A 23,937-nucleotide genomic window follows, 5' to 3' on the forward strand; every position below is an offset into this window, starting at 1 on the left:
ATAATAATAAAGGCAACAATAATGAAAACTTAAAAAAAAGTCAGAACCAACTTATGATGGAGTTGTCGGAACAGAGCCCTGTCATAAGTCAGGGACTACCTGCATAGTTCCAGTTGTTCAGCCTCATTCTCTCTTCATTGAATTACCTTGACACCAGCTCACCACGTATCTATTTCTGGACTCTGTTCTGTTCCAGTGACCTATATGTCTATCCTTATGCCAATACCATGATGTCTTAATTACTGTAGAGTTATAACATATAGTTAAGTCTTTCAAATTTTTTGTTATTTTGGAAAATTGTTTTGGTTATTCCAAGTCTTTTGCATTTTAACATAAATTTTAGAATCCGCTTGTCAATTTCTTTTTTTTTATAAAAGCCTTAATAAATTTCGATTGGGTTGTATTGAATCTATAGATAAATTTGAGGAGATTGATATCTTAACAATATTGAAACTTCTAATCCATTTATTTAGGTCTTGTTTAATTTCTTCCCTCAATGTTTTATAGTTGTCAATGTATAAATCTTACAATTATTTTGTTAAATATTTTCCTAAATAGTTCATATATGCTATTGCAAATGGCATAGCTTTTTTTTTTTTTAAATATATTTTATTGTGTTTAAGGTGAAAGTTGTATACATAGCAATTTAGGTTCCCATTTAACAGTTTCTTTACAGATTATTCAGTGATATTGGTTACATTTTTCACAAAGTGTCATCATTCTCATTCATTCCATTCTGGTTGTACCATTTCCAATACTCTATATTCCCTGCCTCCTTACATCTCGTCTTTGCCTTAGAATAATTTTAGACCATTTTGGTCTCCTACAGATGATTTTTTAAAGGAGCTTATTACTCAGAGGTGGTATTCTTTATTTTAGGAGCCAATCTGTTATTTAGCTGAAAGGTGACCTCAAGGGATAATTTCAGTTTAAGGTATAAAGCATATCTCAGGGTGATAGTCTTTGGGAGTTCTCTACTCTCAGCTGGTCCAGTAAGTCTGGACTTTTTAAGGATTTGAGTTCTGTTCCACATTTTTTCCCCCTCTGTAAGGATTCATCTATTGTAGCCCTGATCCAAATAGTCAGTAGTAGTAGCTGAGAATCATCTAGTTCTTCTGGTCTCAGGATAGATGAGGTTGTGTTTTGTGTAGACTATTAGATTAGTCCTACAGACTACTTTCTTCTCTGAGTCTTCGTTTTCCTTCTTTCTCTTTTGTGCTGGACGAGTAGAGACCCCTAGTTGTATCTGGCACTGCTTTTTAATTTCAATTTCTAATTATTGCCAATATATAGAAATATAATCGATATTTGTATATTGACTTTGTATTCTGTGACATTGCTAAACTCATGTATTTCTAGTAACACTTCTATAGATTTCACAAGATTTTCTATATAGATGACTGTCTTAGTGCTGCTGTAACACAAATACCACAAGTGGGTGGCTTTAACAAAGAAAAATTTATTCTCTCACAGTTTAGGTGCTGGAAGTCCAATTTCAGGGTGCCAGTTCTGGGGGAAGTCTTTCTCTTTCAGCTCTGGGGGAAAGTCCTTGTTCCTTGGTGTCTTGGCTGTCTTCATGTGATGCGACATCTGTCTTCACCATCTCTCCTTGCTTGCTTAGTTGCTTGCTCAGTCTGCTCTATTTATATCTCAAAAGAGATTGATGTAAGATACACCCTATACTGTCTCATTAACATAACAAAGACAACCCATTCCCAGATGGGATTATAACCACAGATATAGGGGTTAGGATTTACAGTACATATTTTGGGGGGGGCACATTTCAGTCCATAACAATGATCATGTCATCTGCAAGTAAAGACGTTTTACTTATTCCTTTTAATCTATAAGCTTTTTGTTTCTTTTTCTTTATTCTTCTAATGCGTTATTACACTGACTAGGAACTCCAGCATAATGTTGAATTGAACTGGTGAGACTGGGCATCCTTGCCTTGTTTTGATCTTAACATTGTCTTTCACTATTAAGTGTTATGTTAGCTGTAGGTAGGCTTTTCACATATGCCCTTTATCAAGTTGAGGAAATTACCTTTTATTTCTAGTTTGCTGAGAGTTTTTGTCATGAATGAATGACGAATTTTGTCACTTTTTTTTCTATATCTACTGCTAATATGGTGAATTACATTGATTGATTGACTTTCAAATGTTAAACCAACCTTACATTCCCAGGATAATTTTATTTTACTTGGTCATGATGTTTTATATTTATATCTATTACTAGATTAATTCTGCTAAAATTGTATAAGGATTTTTACATCTATGTTTACCAAAGGTATCAGTCTGTAGTTTTCTGGACTTGTAATGTCTTTGATTTCAGCATCAGGGTAATGCGAGCCTCAAAAAATTAGTGGATTGTATTCCCTGTTCTTCTATTTTCTGAGAGATTTGTGAAGCATTAATATTATTTCTTCTGTAAATGTTTCATAGAATTCACCAGTGAAGCCATCTAGACCTGGCATTTTCTTTGTGGGAAGGTTTTAGCTACAAATTCAATTTCTTTAATAGATATAGAGCTACTTAGGCTATTTGTTTTTTCTTGAATGAGTCAAGTGGAATTTTAATTTATGCAAGCTATTTATAAGCTACACAAGTTTTTTTAAACTAGGAATAATTCATCTGAATTGCTGCACAAATGAAATCTTTTAGAAATACAAACAGAGCACGGAAGGAGCTAGGGCATCTGCCAAAAAACCAGAAAACTAAACCTCTTGCCGTCGAGTCAGTTCCAACTGATAGTGACCCTATAGGACAGAGTAGAACTGCCCCACAGGGTTTCCAAGGAGTGCCTGGTGGATTCGAACTGCTGAGTTTTTGGTTAGCAGCCATAGGTCTTAACCACTACAACACCAGGGTTTCCATCTGCAAGTGGTGCTATTGTTGTATGTGTTGAGTAGATTCCAACTCATAGCAACCCCGTGTGACAGAGTAGAATTGCCCCATAGGGTTTCCTAGGCTGTAATCTTTATGGGAGCAGATTTGCTGAAGTTTTCAAAATAGTTTTTGCATCTATTTGCAGTAAAGAAATTTTTTTAAAGCATAAGCTCACAAAGTTGAAGAGAATGAGAGAGAAGACAACACATAAGAGACAGCAACAGTTTTAACAAGAATGAGTGGCAACTGACTTAGCAGACAGGAGAAAATTGAAACATAGGCATAGTGTGAATGGGGTTGGGGTGGGACCAACAAGGAACAAACGAATTTACACCACAGCACTTCAGAAAACTCGAAAAGGCTTCAGAAAGGCTCAGGAATGGAAAATATCAAGTATCCCTAAAGATGAAAGATGCTTGGAATATGAAAATTTATAAGGAATAGTTACTACCCCACTCTGCCCCAAACTTCTCCTCTATTTTAGAAAAAAAAAAAAAAAAAAAACTGGAAGTTTATTTTCTAGAGAATGTGAATGAGATATGGCCTGAATTCAGAAGTACCAGACAGCTAGATTTGGAATGAGGCCTCATACTAAAAACAAGGCCTCCCAGTTAATCAGGGAAACCGCCCACCAGCTAATTCCTTTCTTGGTTTCAAATTATTAAAACATAGGTTCATGCTCCTCAGAGAGGAACTTGACAGATTCCTCTCTAGAGAATTGACCAGCCCAAGAGAAACGTCTTTTAGATACTGAAATTTGAGGGTCCCCCAGTGAAACATTGGATGACTACTGTCCCTGCAATGAAGCTTTAGCAGTTTAGGCACACAGACTCTTTTCTAGTCAGCATTCTAGTGCCTCATTTGCAATGATGAATGTCATGGATTGAATTATGTCCCCCTAAAAATATGTCAATCAATTTGGCGAGTCCATGGTTCCCAGTATTGTGTGATTGTCCACCATTTTGTCATCTGATGTGATTTTCATATGTGTTGTAAATCCTGTCTCTATGATGTTAATGGGATGGGATTAGTGGCAGTCATATTAATGAGGCAGGACTTAATATACAAGATTAGATTGTGTCTTAAGCCAGTCTTTTTTGAGATATGAAAGAGAGAAGCGAGCAGAGAGACATGGGGACCTCATACCACCAAAAAAACAGTGCTGGGAGCAGAGCGCATCCTTTGGACCTGAGGTTCCTCTGCAGAGAAGCTCCTAAACCAAAGGAAGATTGATGACAAAGACCTTCCTCCAGAACTGACAGAGAGAGAAAGCCTTCTCTTAGAGCTGGCACTCTGCTTGGTCTTTTAGCCTCCCAGACTGTGAGAGAATAAATTTCTCTTTATTAAAGCCATCCACTTGTGGTATTTCTGTTATAGCAACACTAGATAACTAAGACAATAAATGGACAGTGAAAGATCACCAGGCAGTGAAGAAAAACCTCACTATGAAAGGCAGAGGCCAAAATGAAGAAACAAAAGAAAAGAACTTGAAAAAAAAGATAATGCAGGGAGCAGAAAAACATCAAAAAATTGTCTATGATTTCTACAGAAACAGACGATAGTACATCTGTGAAATAAGAACAGGAAGCTGTATAACGAGAACATTCAGGGAAATAAGCAGGAATGGCTACGTAATGAAAATGTAGGACCTCTTGTTAAAAAATGATTAAGAATTTCAAGATGGGAACCACAGAGCATTAAACCCAGCATGGACCCTTATGAGCACACAGTCCTGTGTGACTACACAAGTTGCACACCCATGAAAAGAAGAAAGAGCTCTTAGAAACTAAATATATGGCAGCATAAACTTAAAATTGAATAAAAGGGTTAGAAGATAAAGTAAGGAAATTATCCAGAAAATTAGACAAAAAGATGGAAGAATATTCAAGAAAAGTAGAAGATTGTTTAGATACATGATATGAATGTAGTTAAAGGTCTAGACAGAGGACAAAGGAGACAGTAGTAAGAAAATAATCATAAAAATAATTCAAAGCAAGTTCTCAGAACTGAAAGACACGAGTTTACAGATTGAAAGGACCATTTATGGTACATAACTGAAATTTTGAATTACCAGGGATAAAGATAAGTTCCTGAAAACTTTCAGAGAGAGAATAACAAAAAGAAGACCAAAAAAAAAAAAATAACAGGTCACGTACAAGGGGTTGAAAGTCAGAATAGCAGCTACCCCAAAATGTTAACTTAGACAAAATTGTGATATAATTATGTTGAGAGGCTGAGGAGCAGAGGAAGGGGGTTAAGAAGCTAAATCCTTATCTACCATAATAGGAATTCATTAGATGATCTATCTCAGTGAAAAACCAGGAAATAGCAAGAGAAGGATGCCATCTAAAAATTTGGAGGTTAAAAAAAAATTAATAAAAGAAGAAACCATTCAACCAGAAGAGTCAAAGTCCTCTTGAGTATAGGAATCATGGGTTGGGGAGATGTGAGGGAAGAAACTACTGATTTTTAATATAAACCTTGTAGAACTATTACTTTTTAAAGTATATGCATTAATAATTTAACAACTAAAATTAAATTTAAAAGTAGATAAGGATTCGCCCAAGGTTTGTGTGGGACTCTCACAGATGTGACACTAATGATTCTTCTCTCTTCAGACTCCCGGTACATTCTCTTGCCTGTTGTTTTACATCACCTCCACATGCACTTGCAAGAACAGAAGGACCTGATCATGTGCGCGCGTATCCTTAGCAACGTATTTTGTCTCATCAAGAAAAATAGCTCAGTAAGTATGTACAGGTCATAGTATGTAGTTCCCATTAAATGGCTTTTGGAAATGAAATTTTTTAAGTCTTCAAAGAAACCACACTAAAGAGTAACCTCAGAGACTCTTACTTTTATTTCCAGCTGGGTTGGCCTTTATTCCTTTTTTGTTTTTCCTCTTAAGGATTTTTTTTTCCAACCCTGTGGGATTGCTATAACCCTGAATAACCTAGGTTTCCTAATCTTATATTTCAAGAAAGAACTAAATACCAAGGGAGAAAAATTAGAACTCTCAAAGCCTCCCACATTTGTCTTTAATCTTGATATGAAGCATGTTCTGTGGCAAGAAAAAATTATTGTTGCAAAATGAAATCTTTTGGGTCCATTCTGTGAAAGGCTGAATGATGATGCTCAGTGCTTAGCCATGGCAATTACGGTGGCAGAAGAAGGCCCCAGGAGACTGGAGGAATCTTGCAGTACAACCACTACTCAGCCCCAACCATATTCACTACATTGTTATGGCTTTGGGGATCCCTGTCACTGTTCCTGACTCTTGATGCAATATGATTGCATTAGAGAATGCAATGCAATTGGAGAAAAATCACATGCATGCTTACAAATGGGACAACTCAGAGTGTTTGTGTTCATGGCTTAGGGATCTGATGTGAAATACACATATTTTGGGTGCCCTCCTCCAGTTCTGTCAATCTGCAATTGTTAACTAAGCATTATATTCATCGGTAACGAGTCCTACAGAGTTTGGCACTGAGTGCTAAGACTCCTGTTTCTCTGCCTCCCTATTACCTCTATGCTTCAGTTTTGCCATTTTTGTCATTCTTATTTATGACAGCTCCTGAAGGGCTCAGCAATGAGCCGGGAAGCCAGTACTAAGGGAACAGGGTTGGCATTGTTGGCACTTGAGAGAAAAAGGCCAGAAGCTCTACATCTAAAAGTATAATAAGAGAGACTTGCACAGGAAGGGCTGATTGCTTTTACCCACCCATCATCCTAGGCTCCAAGGGGGACCTGCAACTGGGTAGAAAAATGGTGAGAAGAGAAGACATTAGTTTTTCTTCAAAACTCCATCTATAGAATTCAATATGGAATAGCCAAGCCATGCCTAAATTGTGTTTCTAAACTGTAATTGCCAAGAGCAAAAAGTAAGTTAATAACTAGGTAATTCACTGCAGAAAACTGGAGGGATGTATATATATATATACACATATACATATACACATATATGTAGTGGAGGTGTTTTTGTTATTTTTCTTGTCTATTTCAATTTGGAAGTTGCAGTCAGCTTTTGGACTTATCTGATAAGGAATTCAGAGCAGAAACCAATTCACTGGGGAGGGGGAACCTTGGTAGTTTTTTTGTAAATGTAAGAAAGTTTATCTTAAAATCCTAGCCAAACAGTTCTTTCAAACTCATTTTCTACAAGTATGTATTCTTTTCAGAGAGAAGTCTCCTTAGTAGGGAACATTTGTACACAGAGTTTTATCTGGTGCCGGTATAGGAAGGAACACCCCCCCTCCCCATCTACTACCTACAGTCAGTGTGGAGCAATCTGGATTTCTCTCTTGAGTCTGGGAGCTTAGATAGTATTAACTTTGCTTTAGGAAAGCAGTCCCCACAGTGGCCAACTTGCCTTAGGTCTAGTCTGTAGCTAATGGTATTTGCCTTAACCAAACGCCATTTCTTAATATTTTACTGATCGTTTTTTAAGAAATAGTTTTTTGCACTTAAAATGGAGCTTTGGAAAATGACTTGTGAAACTCCAGTGATGAGACAAGTAAATGAAGTATAACCTGGAGTCAAGGAATGATAGACTTTTAGTACCAGGAGGGACTTTAATTGAGGAATCAGGCCCAGAAGGGCAAACTGACTTGCCCAAGGTCACACGCTATGTTGGTGGCATAGCTGGCATTCTTCTGTATTAGTCTAGCATGCTTTCCCTGACATCCAAATCCATACCCATTGCCACTGAGTCAATTCCAGCTCATAGTGACCCTATAGAACAGGGTAGAACAGCCCTATAGGGTTTCCACGGCTATCATCTTTATGGAGCAAACTGCCACATCTTTCTCCCATGGAGCAACTGGTGGGTTTGAACAGCTGGCCTTTTGGTTCGCAGCCTGCAGTTCTCTGACTCTTAGATTCTGTATTTGGAAATCTGCTTTTCACCCCTTTCAGTTAGAGAGAGGCTAATATACATTTTAAGCCACAATTTCCTGAACTCTTTTTTTTTTTTTCTCTTAAGGAAAAATCTGTGTTGGAGGAAATAGATGTGATAGTGGCCAGCCTGCTGGATATCCTGCTGAGAACCATATTGGAGATCACCAGTCGACCTCAGTCATCTGGCTCAGCGATGCGGCTCCAGTTCCAGGATGTCACGGTAAGATCAGGAAGCAAGTGACACACAGAAGAGGACATGGTGGCGTTTGAGGGTGGGTTGCTATGAGGATTTCAGGAAATCTGGCCTTGAGTCATTTGTGTGCCTTTCAAGTACATTTGAGATTACCTTCATTTTACCAGCAATTAGGATAGGAAGCACATGTGCTAAAAGATCTTGGATGAAGCAATTTTTAACTTCAGAAAGCCAACCATGATGTTAGCTCTTACCTTGCTAAATTAAATCAATTTAAATTCATATCTCTAATCCACTTGTTAACTTTTCATTTAGCTCATCCATCAAATTGCTTGAGGAAGTGAGAATAATAAAATAGAGCAATGTGAATCAAGGGACCTGAGTGCTAATTCTGGCTTCTTCATGGCAGCTTGTTAAGATTTTAACTTTCCTGGACCTCACTTTCCACAGCTATGAAATGAGAAGGTTGGACTTAGTCATTTCTGGTTAAGAACTATGGCTGTTAAGCAGAAGGTCAGCAGTTCGAATCTATCAGCCACTCCTTGGAAACCCTATGGGGCAGTTCTACTCTGTCCTTTGGGGTCACTATGAGTCAGAATCAACTCTACAGCAACAGGTTTGATTTACAGATCATGATCCATTATTTAATGAGTCTGATGCAACATGATTCATATAAAATATGAAAAATAATATATCTGAACATTTACATACATATACGCATTTATAATACATACGTGTATGTATTTTTATTTAAAACTCGCATTCAGTTGACCAAAAAAATTTTTTTTATGTGATTAAGAATATTCTTCTAAGCAAATAACATCATTTGCAGCAATGATAACAGATGCTATAGTTTTCATATATGGATTGTTTATAAGAATGTCAGCATTTTACCATCATTTTTACAAGTAGTGTACTATAGAACTGTTTTGAGAATGTTTTCTTGGCCCTGGATGAGAATAATTTTTGTTTTTACTGGAAAAAAAAAAAAAAAGAAGTCCCAGCTTGACCGTCCTGCCAAGGCTGGCTCTTTCAGTTTGGCCATATTGTGTTACGTTCTATCGTATCTGCTTTCCAAGCTGAGATTTACCTGCGGAAACTAAGTTCTGGGTCTGAGAAGTAAAGTTAAACTCTGTTTTAACAAAATAAAGTTAAAGATAGTATGAACAAACAAGACAGAAAATAATTATACTTATCTCAAAGTTAGTGTGAAGATTACATCAGATAATGTGTAAGAGTGTTCAGGTAATATCTGGTCCAGTTAGCCGTTAGAAGGGGTTGTAGGAACAGCAGTCATAGTAATATTATTATTGTTGTTGTTGTAGTAATTGTTATTGCTGGTGTTACAATTTATTCTCTGGTGAGAAATATTATGGTCTGGTCATTCACAAAGTCAGTTCTGTGTAGACACTGAAGATCTCTCTAATTGCTTCATCATTTTCTCACAGAAAACCACCTCTCTGAAGAGGGAGTCTTTACATGGTGCTCCTATGCCGAGCACCTTTTCAGTCTTTACAGACACATGTATGAAAAATGACCCATGATAAGTAGATTAAATGAATAAACAAAATGGCATTGTAGAGTAAGTGTTGGGATTGATAATATGTCATAAATGTGTCAGAGATGTGTATATATCAGGATGGTAAATTATTTAAAACGGACCTAAACCAGATATGACAAACACAAACTCAAGCCTCCCATGGCAGCTGGTGAGGGCACATTTGACTGTCCTGACCCAGCTGCCTCTGCTGGAAAAAAATCCCGCTTTCCAGGGCGCTTAGCCTCTAATTTTACATGTGAGCCCATAGAGTAAACTCAGAGGATCCAGTTCCCAATTAAACTGCACTTCTGTAAATACTACAGTCAGTTACCACTGATTGCTTCTCCTGTTGTGCTTGTATTGTTTTAAATGTTATTGCTTTAATTAAAAGTGGATAAATTCTTTGCTGAGCAAAAAGTTGTATTGAAATACAAATATTTTAAATTACAAGAGCACTGGCAAATGCAAGTGATAACAATTTTATAAACTACAGCATCTTTGGATCTGTGGATGCTGTATATACTTTTCTTTTTCATTATTAATTTTTAAGAATTGAACTTCTTAGAAGTAAATTACATAGATCCCAAGCACAGAAGAATAAGAATTAAACTATTTTTCTCAATGATATTAAAATCAAAATATGCAGCATATACTTTCTGTATGCCCTTTAGGTCAGTAGACTGATAACTCTGCTGAGTTGGAGGATGCTACGTGAATTCATAAATGGGGCTCATTCATAGAGATTGCTCAGCCCTGGGATCTTTGCAGATGAAGCTCAGCAGTCTTGGCTGGTCTTGGGTGGTACATGGGAGAGGCAAACCCTCCCATCACATGAATTTTAGGGACCAAAGGCCACATTTTGGATGTAAACGGCAACACTGTGGACCCAAGACTCACCATTGAGGAAATCTCCCTGCTGTGTCTGTGGCAGCAGCTGTAACTTTTTGGTATTTCTCTAGAGTAAGTCCAGATGAAGCATGTTGCAGCATTCTAACCCAGCTGGCATGAAAGGCAGGGACCTCATCTAAAAAATAGGTGATTAACTTTCATAAGGGACTCTGGTAGGATGAAAATTGTGGTAGTAATCATGTCTCCAGATTCTACCAGAAGCTAGGAATACTCTGAGACTGTGCTTTTTAAAATAGAGAACCTACACAGAAGTAAAAATAAAACCGGTATAGCAGAATTGCTCTGGTCAAAGCAAAAGGCAAGAGTATGGAAGTTTGAGAGTGAAAGGGGAGGAGGCAATCAACTTGGGCTATGTTACATAAACAAGAGTATTTATGAAATAATGTTTATCCTCACTATGATACTCTCTGATATTTTCTATTTCATTTTTTAAAATGCCAATTGCAACTCACCAAATGGACTTCGTGACTCACTAGGAGGTTGTGGCTTGTAGTTTGGAAAACACTTTTTTATATGGTGTTTTTTCTCTTTTTTGAAGTTTTTATAATTAATAGCTAAGATTTATTCAGTATTTGTGCCAACCTTTATAGACTTTACTTGTGTCATTTCATTTAATCCTCACAATTCTGTGAGTCAAGTATCCACTAGATGAGCTAACCGACTCGACAGCACCTTACACATTTTACAGATGAAAAGACTGAGGTTTAAGAATTACTGTTATGAATAATAATAGCTAATATTCACTGAGCCCTACAAGGAAATGAGATACAGAAAACTAAAGTATCTTGTGTATATATATGTGAGTTATATATATACACACACATATATGTATGCATATGTTTTATATATATATATATATACATGTATTATTGGCCCTCCTAGCTGGAACTGCTGCATCAACAGACATGGATATACAAGACAGTTCTCTCAAAATGGATCAGAGACCTGTAATCTATTAATATAGTCGTCCTTGTCCAGTAACCACTCATGTTGGATCCAGTTGCATATTGGGTGAATGTACCAAGAGTTAGACTCGGCAGCCCACCACCACCTCTTGTTTATTAAAAAGAAATAGTATACTCCCAAGAGACCTGCAGAGATTAGGAGTTTCCCTTACACAGGAGGGGACTGTAGGAGGCAGATGTCAACAAAGGCCTTAAAGTGGTAGTAGGGGCCTCATAGCTTCAATAACCTTGGGTGTGGGCACCCTCATGGCCCTGTTTGCACTTTATTGCAGTTGACACACATTCTCACACACTGATTTGGTGTCAGTTTCATTTATTGCCCTGCCAGTTCCCTTCCATGGCAGCACTTGCTTTTCCTTGTGTCCTGTCTGCTTGGCATCTGTGGGTCTTTGCTTTGGACAGCTGGTGCCCCTGTTGTGTGATGCCCTAAGCAGGTGTTTACCTTGCTTATTGAATGGTCTGTCCCTGCAAAACACACTCACATGGCAACCATTTCACCTAAATTAGATTGTAGTCTGTTTTTCTTTTCCCAGGATCCTTTATCAATTATGTTTTTGTTAAAGAGAGGCAAATATTCATGTATCTAGCCTGGAAGTTTCAAAACCTGCTAGCTGAACAAGGAATAAAAATAAAATGTAACCATGTAGGAAAAGAGAGAATTTGTTCAGAAGAGCCCTCTAAGACCGTCTGGTGGGTATTTCCAAGTGAAAAGAAGAGACTCGTTGAGAAAGGAGAAGAGGAAGGTTAACATTTACATTTCTTGATGGTCTCTAGTGTACTGAGGACTTTGGTTCAAGCTCCTGATTATTGAGGTCTCAGGTAGTGCTTGCATTATGCTAGACACCTCATGTACGGTATCGCTAATCATCCTAATAAGCGGGCAGTATGATCTCCATTTTAAAGAGGGAAACTGAGGCTCAGAGACATTAATGGAGCTGGAATTTGAACAGAAATGTGTTTAACTTCAGAACACAGGTATTTACAGTGTCCTGGTGGTGCAGAGGTTAAGAGCTTGGCTGCAAACCAAAAGGTCAGCAGTTCGAATCCACCAGCTGCTCCTCGGAAAGCCTATGGAGCAGTTCTGTTCTATCCTATAGGATCGCTATGAATGGGAATTGACTCGATGGCAACGGGTTTGTTTTGATTTAGGTATAGAGATATTAAATGACCGCAGAGCTAAAAATCCTAATAAGTGTTTTCTGGACCTGTCACTTGAGCACTACCACATTCCATGAAACCAAAGTCTGTTTGGTGTCAGCCGTGAGCACGAGGGACATCAAGGCTCAAACGTTTATGGCATTAGAAGCCATACAGGAGTTATTGTATCCCCTTCGTATGTGGGCTTGTGTATAGACTTTTTATGTATGCAAACTTCCTTAATCAGCAGACAATTAAAGAAAGTAAAGATGTTCCAGTTACAAAATATACAAGGTATGAAATCTGCACAGAATTACCTATCCTTTACTCACAGGAGAACCCATGAGGTTCTCGTTTGAAGCTCTTTTTTTTTTTTTTTCCTCATATTTTTAGGCACAGCTCTAATAAGCTAGGTTATTTGGTTTCTTGAAATCTACATAAGAGGAGAGAGAATAAGTTAGAAACTAGAGGAACAGAATTACTCAGACTAATACCAGGGTAATATGACAAATATCAGCCTGGTAAGGAGGGAATAAACAAGGAAGATAGAAAAACTATAAATAAACAAACAAGAATTCAATTATTTCGGGAGTTTGAGTCCATTTAAAGAAGAGGTACACACTTCAATAGACGTTGCTTTGCATTTTACATTAGCACACACAAAAAATACAGTCACCAAGGCATGATGAAATTAAGGCTAGTATTTTTAATTTTAGGAGGCAAGAAGTTGTAATCACAACTGGTTAATGTCTTTTGAGATTGAGTATTTCTGAAGAAAGCCCCAGCCATGCAGACATAGTGGCAGATGAATGAATGCTCACCATTCTGTGGGGTTACGTCAAGTTACAGGAAGAACATTAGCATCAGAAAGATGAGGGATGACTCCCAGCTCTGCCATTTTCTAACCATCTGACACTGGGCATGTCTTTTTGCACATCTGAACTTCCATTTTACCTTCTTTAAATAAGTATTATACTCCCTACCTCATAGGGTTGATATGAGGCTTAAGTGAGATAATGAATGAAAGTATAGTAAATGCTCAATAAATGCTAGGAGGCCTCATTGCTTTTCCTCCTTTAACCTCACTCCTTTAGTATGAGAGGTTGATTCCCAAGTGAAAAGCTGCCATCCAGTAGAAGATTCACTCTAAATTAAAAAAAAAAAAAAAGCCTCTATACCAAGTAAATGGTAATTCATCCGGGAAGAAAATGTTGGCTATGATATTAATTTAGATTAAGAGGATTTCTCAGGGTGAATTTAGATCATGCTGATTTTTGGTTTAAGTATTCTATTTGAAGATAATTCTGAGTAAGTTACTGATGTTCTTTAAAGTCCCTGCTAAAAAATATGCCTTTCTTTTTTTTTTTTTTTTAATTAGGGGGAGTTTGTTGCTTGTCTCCTGTCCCTTTTACGACAGATGACAGATAGACATTATCAACAGCTTCTGGATAGTTTCAGTACAAAGGAAGATCTAAGGGTAAGTGACTTTTTAAACATTCCTTTAATATGTCTTTTTAGTTTCTCTAGTTCTTATCCATCACTATTCAGATAGTCCCTTGACAGTTGCCTTACCTGTTTCCATTAAATTCTAAACTGTTTTTTTTTCTCAGTTTTATCCACAAACCTGCTCATCTGTGTTAGAGCTTTAAGATTTCTGCTACTCAAGCAGAGCAGTTAGCTCTTATTTCGGTAGCTTTGCTCCATCCCTCTAAAACCACCATGAGAAGTTCTGGCTACAATGCTCTGACTAAAAAAGCAAGATTGTATTTGATATTCTCTACCAGCTGTAGTCTAATCAATATGCTGGGCTAGTTCAACAGGGTGACATTGCATAGAAAATATGGATGCCAAGCTTATAAAAATCCAATCTTGGCTGAGATTTGGGAAACTTTGATACTTCCTTCAGTGGTGTTCACTAAAAGCTTAGAAGCTGATTCTCCTCAGAGGGAGGAATGACCTGTCATCTGTCGTTATTTACTTTTATTTCTCTTGCATCCCTTCAGTTTTCCAGATAAGCCATCATGATGGAAGAATGCTTAAATGCTTGGTGACAAGGAATTATGGGGCAACAGGCACAGTCACCCTGCCATGTTTGCCTGATAGGAAGCTTCACAGTGCCTGAGGGGAAGATGGGTAGATTTTTGTAGGGATGGTGGAGAGAGGTCACTGATCTTATCTTTTAACTGACTTGAGGATTTTGCATGATCTCAAAAGAATCTTTTAGTTACTTTGATGCAGTTGGCAAGCTGACTCATAGGAAACCAAGAATGAGTCTGGGGAAACCTAATCTATATAGCAGTCAGTCATTTGGCATTTGCCTAATGCCTGAATATATCATGTTTTTCATGTTTACATTCAATCTTGAGGTTAGAATTAAAATTGAACAAAAGACTTTAAAATTTACCCCCCTGAGCATAGAAATTCATGCATACCCTAATCCCCAGAGATAGTTACTGTTAACACAAAGGGTTGTATCCTCGTCGACTGCTTTCTATGCTAGATAGACACATATATTATTTATTTAAAATGGAATCATACTATTCATATTGGGCTACACTTTTTTCCCCCTACAATAATATGTCATGGATATTATGTAGACCATTACCTCATTCTTCAGAATCTCATTATATATATGAGTGCTATGTAATTCATCTAATCATTTCCCTTTTGATGGGCATTCAGGATGTTTCTGGCTTTTACCGTCAGAAAGGATACCGCAGTGACCATCTTGATACATGTATCTTTATAAACGTATGCCTTATTGCTGTAGAATACATTCCTGGAAGAAGAATGTATGGGTCATAGGATATGCACATTTAAACCTCCGTAGATACTGTCAAATTATATATTGAGATTTCCAAATCAGCATTTTTGTTGTTCTTTATTACTAGTGTCACTGCTTTTTTTTTTTTTTTTGTGCTTTTGATGAGGGTTTACAGAACAAATTGGTTTCTCATTAAATAGTTAATACACGTATTATTTTGTGACATTGACATTGGTTGCCAACCCCATAACGTGTCAACACTCTTCCCTTCTTGACCTTGGGTTCCCTATTACCAGCTTTCCTGTCCCCTCCTGCCTTCTCGTCCTTGCCATTAGGCTGGTGTGCCTATTTAGTTTCATTTTGTTTTATGGGCCTGTCTAATCTTTGGCAGAAGGGTGAACCTCAGGAGTGAGTTCAGTACTGAGTTAAAAAGGTGTCCAGAGGCCATACTCTCAATGTTTCTCCAGTCTCTTTCAGACCAGTAAGTCTGGTCTTTTTCTGTGAGTTTGAATTTTGTTCTATGTTTTTCTCCAGCTCTGTCCGGAACCCTCTATTGTGATTACTGTCAGAGCAGTCAGTGGTGGTAGCTGGGCACCATCTAGTTGTCCTGGACTCAGTCTGTTGGAGGCTGTGGTAGTTGTGGTCCATTAGTCCTTTGGACTAATCTTTCCCTTGTGTCTTTGGTTTTCTTCATTCACCCTTGCTCCAGATGGGGTGGGACCAGTGGAGTATCTTAGATAGCCTCTCACAAGCTTTTAAGACCCCAGACGCTACTCACCAAAGTGGAATGTAGAACAATTTCTTTATAAACTATGTTATGCCAATTGAGCTAGATGTCCCCTGAGTCTGAGTTCTTGAACACTATGCCATTTCTTCTCCTTGGTCCCCAGGTACTTGAAAAAATGGCGTGAGTCACAGTGTCGGAGCACAAAGTGTGTGGGAGCGAAGACCTGGGGGCTGGTGTTCTGCATTGTTTAATTTTTTTCCTTCTCTAAAACATGACATTATTTTAAAAATGAACAAAAGCAAAAACTAGGTAGTGATTAGGGTTTTTTTCTTCCTTCTGTAGTCAGTAATGTTTTATTATACACCCACCTCGTACTGGTGGCTGAAATTTTGTCCATCTCCCTGGTATTTCATGCATATGTAACGGTGAGACTCCTGTTCTTGGTTGATTATGACTTTTCATATAGAATTGTGGGGGTCTTGATTTAAACATGAGGTTATACATGTTCTGGAAGTACAGCACTATTATAACCTTTCATTGTCTCCCATATATGAGCCCACTAGCTTTCAAAGATCATATCTGATCAGGTCTTCATCCAACTTTAAAACTCTGAGTATTCCCTACTTACTTACAGAAAAAGGCCCAGTCTCTTTGTCACGTCTTCCCTAACCTCAACTGCTGTCCAACCTCATCATCTTCCACTCCCTTCAAAACACCTTTCACTCCAGCCACTTAAAGTTACTTGTATTTCCCAAACAAACCATATATATGATTTTTAATTCCTTTGAATCTTTTTGTCAACCTGAAATACCTGTCCCATCACTGCCTCACTTCCATTGCCTAATTCTATACCCCTATTAATTCCCTTCCCTGATTTCAACTCATGCTACCAAATCTAGCTCAGATACCACTTTCTTCATGAAACCTTCATGAATTAGTCTGTATGTCCCCTCTTCTGTGGTAGCACACGACATTGCACTGTAATTATTTGCTGTGTTTTCTTGTATTCCTGAAGACTATGGACTCCTTGAGTGTAGGGTTTGTGTCTTTGTGTCCTAAGCACAGATCCCGGAGCATTAAATCCTGGTTGAATGAATGAACCCTCTCAATATATTTCTGCCTGCTTCACCAGCCATCTTCTTCTGTATGGTTATTTTGATTTGAAGTCTTTGTTTGAGTATATTGATCACAGAAAAATTGTTCTATAGCTCTTGAAGATTGAAGACCATTTGGGAGTTATTTCTGCGTAATGTATGTAAAGATTCAATTATGAGGATATAAAATTTAAATGTGGTAATGATTATTAACATCCTGTAATTGAATTCAAATCCCATATCAAGGATGTTACACATTTGAAATTCGTGGCAAATTTTTCAAATAACATTTGAGTATACCAAAAAAACGAACAAAAAAAAACCCACTGCCCTCCAGTTGATTCCAGCTCATAGCGACCCTATAGGACAGAGTAGAACTGCCCCCACAGGGTTTCCAAGGCTGTAAGTCTTCATGGAAGCAGACTGCCACATCTTTCTCCCGCCATTTGACTATGTGTTAGCTAAAACATAAATTAAGGAAATGTGTTCCTAGAAGTTTCTGTCCCCATTCATTGCACAAGGCACAAGAGACAGTGTCCTGGTCTATTTGCTTCATTTTTTCTGGGTGTCTTAACTCATGTTGCATGATCTCAGAGTGCGTCCTTTTGTGCCTTGCAAATTCTGTTTCATAAACCTACTTTTCGTTTTGTGCCATTCGTATCGTTATATCATGTGTAAACACAAAACAGTTTTTACGTGATACAATCAGAAATGAATTTGATTCTCTTCTGCCCTGCATAGAACCCTTCAGTGTCTCCACATTGCTCTCAGGATAAATTTCCAAACTCCTCACCCTGATAGCTATGAAGTGACAAAACCCTTCACATCCGGGTCCCTATCTATCAGCCCCATTTCTTGCCACTTCTCCTTGCAATCCTTGTGCTTTCTCTTGCCTCTGAGGCTTGCAGGTGCTGTTCCCTCTTCCTGGAATGCCTGGCTTTCAGACTTACTCCAGTTGGTAATGCATGCATGAATCGGTGTGGTTACTAGGTTATTAGGTTAATGGTCTCTCCCACGAAACTGTGAGCTCCATGAAGATAAAGACCACATTCAACATGATGTGGAATGTTGCAGGCATTCAATAAATATTTGTTGCATGAATGAATAAAAGAATATGTCTTACTACCAGGTGTCTCCAACATCTAACACAGTGCCTCACACATAGTTAGCATTCGATATTTATGAATGAATAAATGTTACTGATTATTTCTAAAATCATAACAACTGCTCCTGCTTTTTTATTTGAATATGGGACTTTTTATTGTTTGGGAGAATTCACAGGAGCTTTTCTTCCTTGAGCCTCTTGGACTGGAGAAGAGCTGCTCCTGCAAAGTAATACCTCCCTGTTTCATTTTTTTAAAGCCCCGATATAAAGAATACCAGGTTACCATGTTGTACTATTTGAAGTAAACAAAAAAGGGAAGTGCTCTCTAGCTGCTAATGTTAAAATGGTGGCATATGAAACACTTATTTCTGTGGGCTGTCCAGACAAGAATATGACAGGCAGGGCGAAGTTCTTTTTAAATTCTAAAAAGCATCTGTTACTTAGTAATTGCTATGTGTATGAAATAAAAGCTTTTTTTTTTTTTTTTTAAATCTAAGAGCACATATTTGGTGAAATGACCAGAGCTCAGAAGTACCTAGAGAGGGCAGACAAGGAAACACCACAGTATTTGGGTCAGGGAGGAAAGAGGATGTTCCAGAAATCTAGCATACATGTTTTAGTACTCTAAAATATTGGAGCTGTGAGTTTAAAATGTAACCTGTTGCATGGCAGTTGATAGGAAGTACTTGCTCAACTAAATTACATATAAATACCAGAAAAGAAAGGAGCCCTGATAGCCCAAAGGTTAAGCCCTCAGCTGCTAACCAAAAGGTTGGCAGTTCAAACCCCCGCAGCAGCTCCAGGGGAGAAATACCTAGCAATCTGCTTCCCTAAAGATTAGAGTCAAGAAAACTCCATGAGGCTGCTCTACTCTGTCACATGGGGTTGCTGTGAGTCAAAACTGACTCGATGGCAGCTAACAAGAGCGACCACAGTGGAAGATGTTCATTTTATCACAACGTGATCCAATGAAGCATTAGCCTACAATATATAAATTAGATTTTTTTTTTTTTTTTTTTTTTGCTTTCTATGTGAATAGGTAGATGATCATATCAACTTTTTTTAATCTCTTCTAACTATAAGGGACCTCAAAGCCCCCACATTTTTTCAGGTATGAGAGCTCAGACCCAGAGAGGTTAAATAAATGGCTAAGGTCATTGAGATGGTTAATTACAGAGCCAGGTTTAGAATCTAGATTTTCTGTCTGTATAATATTCTTTTATTTTTATTATAAGGTTTCTATAAATGAATAGTTTCATGGAGGTAGTTGTAGCTTCAATGGATACCTTAGAAAGCTTCTGTGAAACAACTAAGAAGTATTTTTAGGGGAAATAAAGTTACATCAGTACACAGGCATTAGGACAATGTCACATGCTGCCAGGGCCTTTCATGTTTGTGAAATAACTGGGATTAGGAAAATGAGATAGCCCAGAAAATGTTGTCTATCCCCAGCTCCTACACTGGGAATATCTTTTCTTTTGTCCCCAAAACTACAAAACAGTCAAAGTTGCTAGCCTATAAGATAGATGTTTTGCCTCCTGTAACCAAACTTTTCAGCCAGTTTTTCGTCTGTGCTGCTGATATCACAACCACACATGAACGCGCGCGCGCGCGCACACACACACACACACACACACACACACACGCATCCAGCCACTAAGGTCGGGGCCTCTCATTTCAAATTCCGTTAAAAGTTTTTAGGAGAGAAGATGAAACTTCAGTATTTTAGAATTTATTTGAACTATTAACTAGTTGTTGACTAAAAAAAAAAAAAAATGACCTGAACTTTCATGATATTGCTTTGATATCTATCATAGCAAATTCAATAAGATAGGAAATTGAAGTGGGATATAATTCTTTGAAAAGTAAATGCAGAGTTAGCATTTTTTTTGCAGGGATGATATGCATCCGTGTCTGGGAAACTCCAAATAATCAACTGAAAAACGTTAGAATAAGTTTTGGAAATGCATTAAAAATAACTTCTCACAGTTTTAATATGCTAATTTCCTGCTCTCCCAAGGGAGGATCAGAGTGTGAGGTGTTGCTTGAAATTATCTGACCTGCAGTGGAGTACATTTTAGGAAACAGTGTCTGTGGTTATTGTGCAGACATGAGCAGGATTGGTCTGGCCATTTAAAGACACATGACCTAGTGGGCAGGTTTCCACATGGCGCATAACACATTTAAACGTATGTGTGTTGATGCCAACGAAACTAAAATAAATTCTTGTCAAAATATTTACGGGCTTCATCAAAGCTGTTAGAGTATGTAAAAAAGAAAAAAAGCTACCACATGGTTCTCAGTTTTTAGATTGTTACTCTCTTCTCTTGGTATGAGTGACAACCATGATCTTATATTCTGGCAGCTTACATGTTTTACATAATGTGTTGTTGGGTTTGATAAATAAAGCTCTTGTGTTTAGGGTTGCTTTTTGTTTTTTAAGCAATACCATACTGATGCTTTCAATCAGATTGTTAGAGAAATGTATTTTCCTAGCATCACTTAAGATTATTAAAAAAAAAAAAAAAATCAGGTAGTTCTAGTTGATGCATCTAAATCAAAGCTAGACCGAGCCAATCCCTTTTTCAATAGAGACTGCCCCATTTCATTCATTAAACGTGGTGTATTATCTCCTTGAATCCCCTGTAAGTATCATGTCCTGCACCATTTTTGGTCCTAGCTCTTGTACTGTATCAAGAAGAGGTATTTTCATGTTTGACAATAACTTCTTGTCAAGGGTATTTCCAGGTGTTTAGTTTAAAGATAACGTCTCAGTGAATACTGCTGCCCTGTGGCATGGGCTCTGTGTGAGGAATACCTTGACATTCTCATAGCTACAAAGTCCTCGTCACTGGTCTCCATTTTGCACACATCCTCATTAGAGTTTCTCCTACATAGCACACTCAGAACAATTCACTCAGATTCTGTAGGCCTGCACACATCCTAGTGATACTGCATTTTTGCCCCCTAAAAAAACATAAGCTTTTGTTTATAATGCTTTTTTAATGCACATAACTTTCTAAATTTTGATACCTGCTTAAAGGATAGCAGAAGAAGCCCTGGTGGTGCAGTGGTTATGCACTTGGCTGCCTAACCAAAAAGTCTGTGGTTCGAATCCACCAGCCGCTCCGCAGGAGAAATATGTGGCAGTCTGCTTCCGTGAAGATTACAGCCTTGGAAACCCTTTGGGGCAGTTCTACTCTTTCCTATAGTATCTCTATGAGTCAGAATCAATTCGACGGCAACGGGTTAAAGGATAGCAGATCTGAACCAGAACTGTTTATAGTTCTCTTGCATTGAAAAGTCCAGGCATTTAGGACACTATAATAGAAGGAAGGGAGTGTATTTGTTTGCAAATCTTCTATCAGTAGTGTTCCATTTTATTTCCAGAACCTACATTTTTAGAGCTTAGGAAGAAAAATGAAAAGTCATTTCTGCTTTGCATGAGAAGGAAAAAGAAAAGGGAACATTTGGGAAGGGGAACAAGGCAGGAATGGGCATGGTGACAGTCCCTTCTCCTGGGTGAACAATTAGAGTATGTTTATGGCTCCTTTCTTTTCTATAACTGCTTTGGAAATGGTAGCAGCAGCACTTATCTTATTTCTTTGTGTGTGTGTGTGTGTGTGTGTGTGTGTGTGTATGTGTGTGTGTGTGTGTATTGGCAGTTCCAATAAAACCAGTAAAATGATCTGTTTCCTCCTTATCCAAGGATTTCCTGCTGCAGATATTTACTGTGTTCCGAATATTGATTCGCCCAGAGATGTTTCCAAAGGACTGGACCGTTATGCGCTTGGTTGCTAACAAGTAAGACGTTTAAATTGATAATTGTAGCTCGGTGTATAGGGGGAGAGGAGAGTATGAAATGATTTTTTAGCTTGATCTCAAGTTCCTGATCTCCAAGTCCTGGGTTTCTTTTTCTTTGCCTCTGAATTATCTTCTCTCGGTCTTTTTTTAAAAATTATTATCATTAGATTTGAGTAGGTGATCTATTAACATAGTTCAAAAATCAAAATAATATAACAGCGTATGCATTGAAAAATCTCAGTCTCACTTCTTTCCCTATCTACCCTCCAACCCAGCCCAGAGTAACCACTTTTATTTCTTCCATATCCTTCCAAGGTTCCTCTATCCAGAGCCTAGCAGATAGCATAATATAAATACTGTTGTACACCTTGCTCTTTTCATTTAAATAATCCTGTAGAGAGCACCTCATTCTTTTTTTTCATTTACAGCTGTATAATAGTCTACTGAATAGATGTACTATAGTTTATTTAACCAGTTCCCTGTTTCTGGATACGAGTCACTTCTGATCTTTCTTCATTCATTTTAACTCAACAAAATACGTTACGCATCTACCATGTGCCAAGAAGCAGGATAAGACATCAGCCCTCAGTTGGGCACGTGAAGATTAAAGTTCCTATTATACATCCCAAGTAATTTGCCCAAGATTAAATAGCTAATAAGTGGTAAAACTAGAATTTAGGCCCAGTAGTCTGATTCCAGGAACCCTGGTAGCGCAGGGGTTAAGTGCTCAGCTGCCAACCAAAAGGTCAGCGGTTGGAACCCACCAACCACGGCATGCCACGGGAGAAAGATTTGGCAGTCTTCTTCTATGAAGATTACAGCCTTAGAAATCCTATGGGGCAGTTCTACTCTGTCCTATAGGGTCACTAGGAGTCGGGATCAGTCCTGTGGCAACGGGTGTTTTTATTATACATCCAAGTGGTAGGGCCAGCAGAGAGCTGAAAATCGTGCTCTGAGAAAAGGGCAGAACTAGATAGACATGTCGGAAATTGTTGGCTTTAAGTATATATGTGAATCTCTGGGAGTTAATAAAATTGGCTTATACTCTGCTTATCCATCAAAAATGAAATGATCTGAAGGCAATGCTTGAAGGAAAGGATTTTAAGGGGCAGTCAGAATGGCAAAGGGTGCTCCAGGAGAGTGCAATGTCACGGATTTACCTGCTGTCTCACCTTCCTCTCTCTCTAGTCTCAGGATATGAAATGAAATGCAGTGCTTTAGGAAACCTGCCAATTTTCACTTCCAAACTAGTTATTTATCCTATTTCATAAGCATCCCTTACTTTCCAAGTCCATGTTTGCCTGCTTCTCCCCTCCTCCCCTTCTCCAACCCCCAACACCATCAGGCACAGGGTGAAAGTTGAACTCTCCAGGCATCTGTCCATAGGTCAAGGCTACCATATGTCTTTCCAGATGCCCAGGTATGATGGTGGTGAGAATGATTTGATTTTGATTAGATGTGCCTAATAGCATTTCTGCTGCAGTATACATTTATAGACTTGGAGGTGTTAAAATGATGTGTTAAAAACTTTATGAAGTAACAAATAGTATAATATACCACTGTTATATTTTACATAAGTACAGAAGCAGATTTTCCATTTTGAAGGCTAATTGAGACAACTAAAATAGTTCTCTTTATAATTTAGCATATTTAGTTTTATATCTGTGGGTAGAATCAGATGATCTATTAATCTGCATGTCCAGATGCTACAGTTTCCAGTGGGGGCTTTGCTCATGTACTGACCTTATTAGCAAGGATAAAATATTCTGGGTACCTGGAGAGGGCTCCCCAAGGAGCCTGATGGGAAGGGGTCCAGGCTGCTAACATCATCACCACACAGCATCAGCATTTGATCGTTCTGCCTACCCTGTGTGCAGAGGGATATTTTGACTTGAATTAGAATTTTTGGAGG

The 23,937-nt window shown here is 38.1% G+C and overlaps 1 protein-coding gene across 1 annotated transcript in view; it reads left to right on the plus strand.

Moving 5' to 3' along the window:
• The window catches only part of DOCK4 (dedicator of cytokinesis 4), a 481,731-nt gene that overhangs the window by 375,203 nt on the left and 82,591 nt on the right, over positions 1 to 23,937 (plus strand). The window contains exons 24-27 of the mRNA XM_023737032.1: positions 5,507 to 5,634; positions 7,873 to 8,007; positions 13,910 to 14,008; positions 21,931 to 22,025. Coding sequence (XP_023592800.1) covers positions 5,507 to 5,634; positions 7,873 to 8,007; positions 13,910 to 14,008; positions 21,931 to 22,025 — 457 coding nt within the window. The remainder of the gene's footprint in view (positions 1 to 5,506; positions 5,635 to 7,872; positions 8,008 to 13,909; positions 14,009 to 21,930; positions 22,026 to 23,937) is intronic.

Source organism: Trichechus manatus, unplaced genomic scaffold (assembly GCF_000243295.1).
Source record: "Trichechus manatus latirostris isolate Lorelei unplaced genomic scaffold, TriManLat1.0 scaffold00096, whole genome shotgun sequence".
Taxonomy (NCBI): domain Eukaryota; kingdom Metazoa; phylum Chordata; class Mammalia; order Sirenia; family Trichechidae; genus Trichechus; species Trichechus manatus.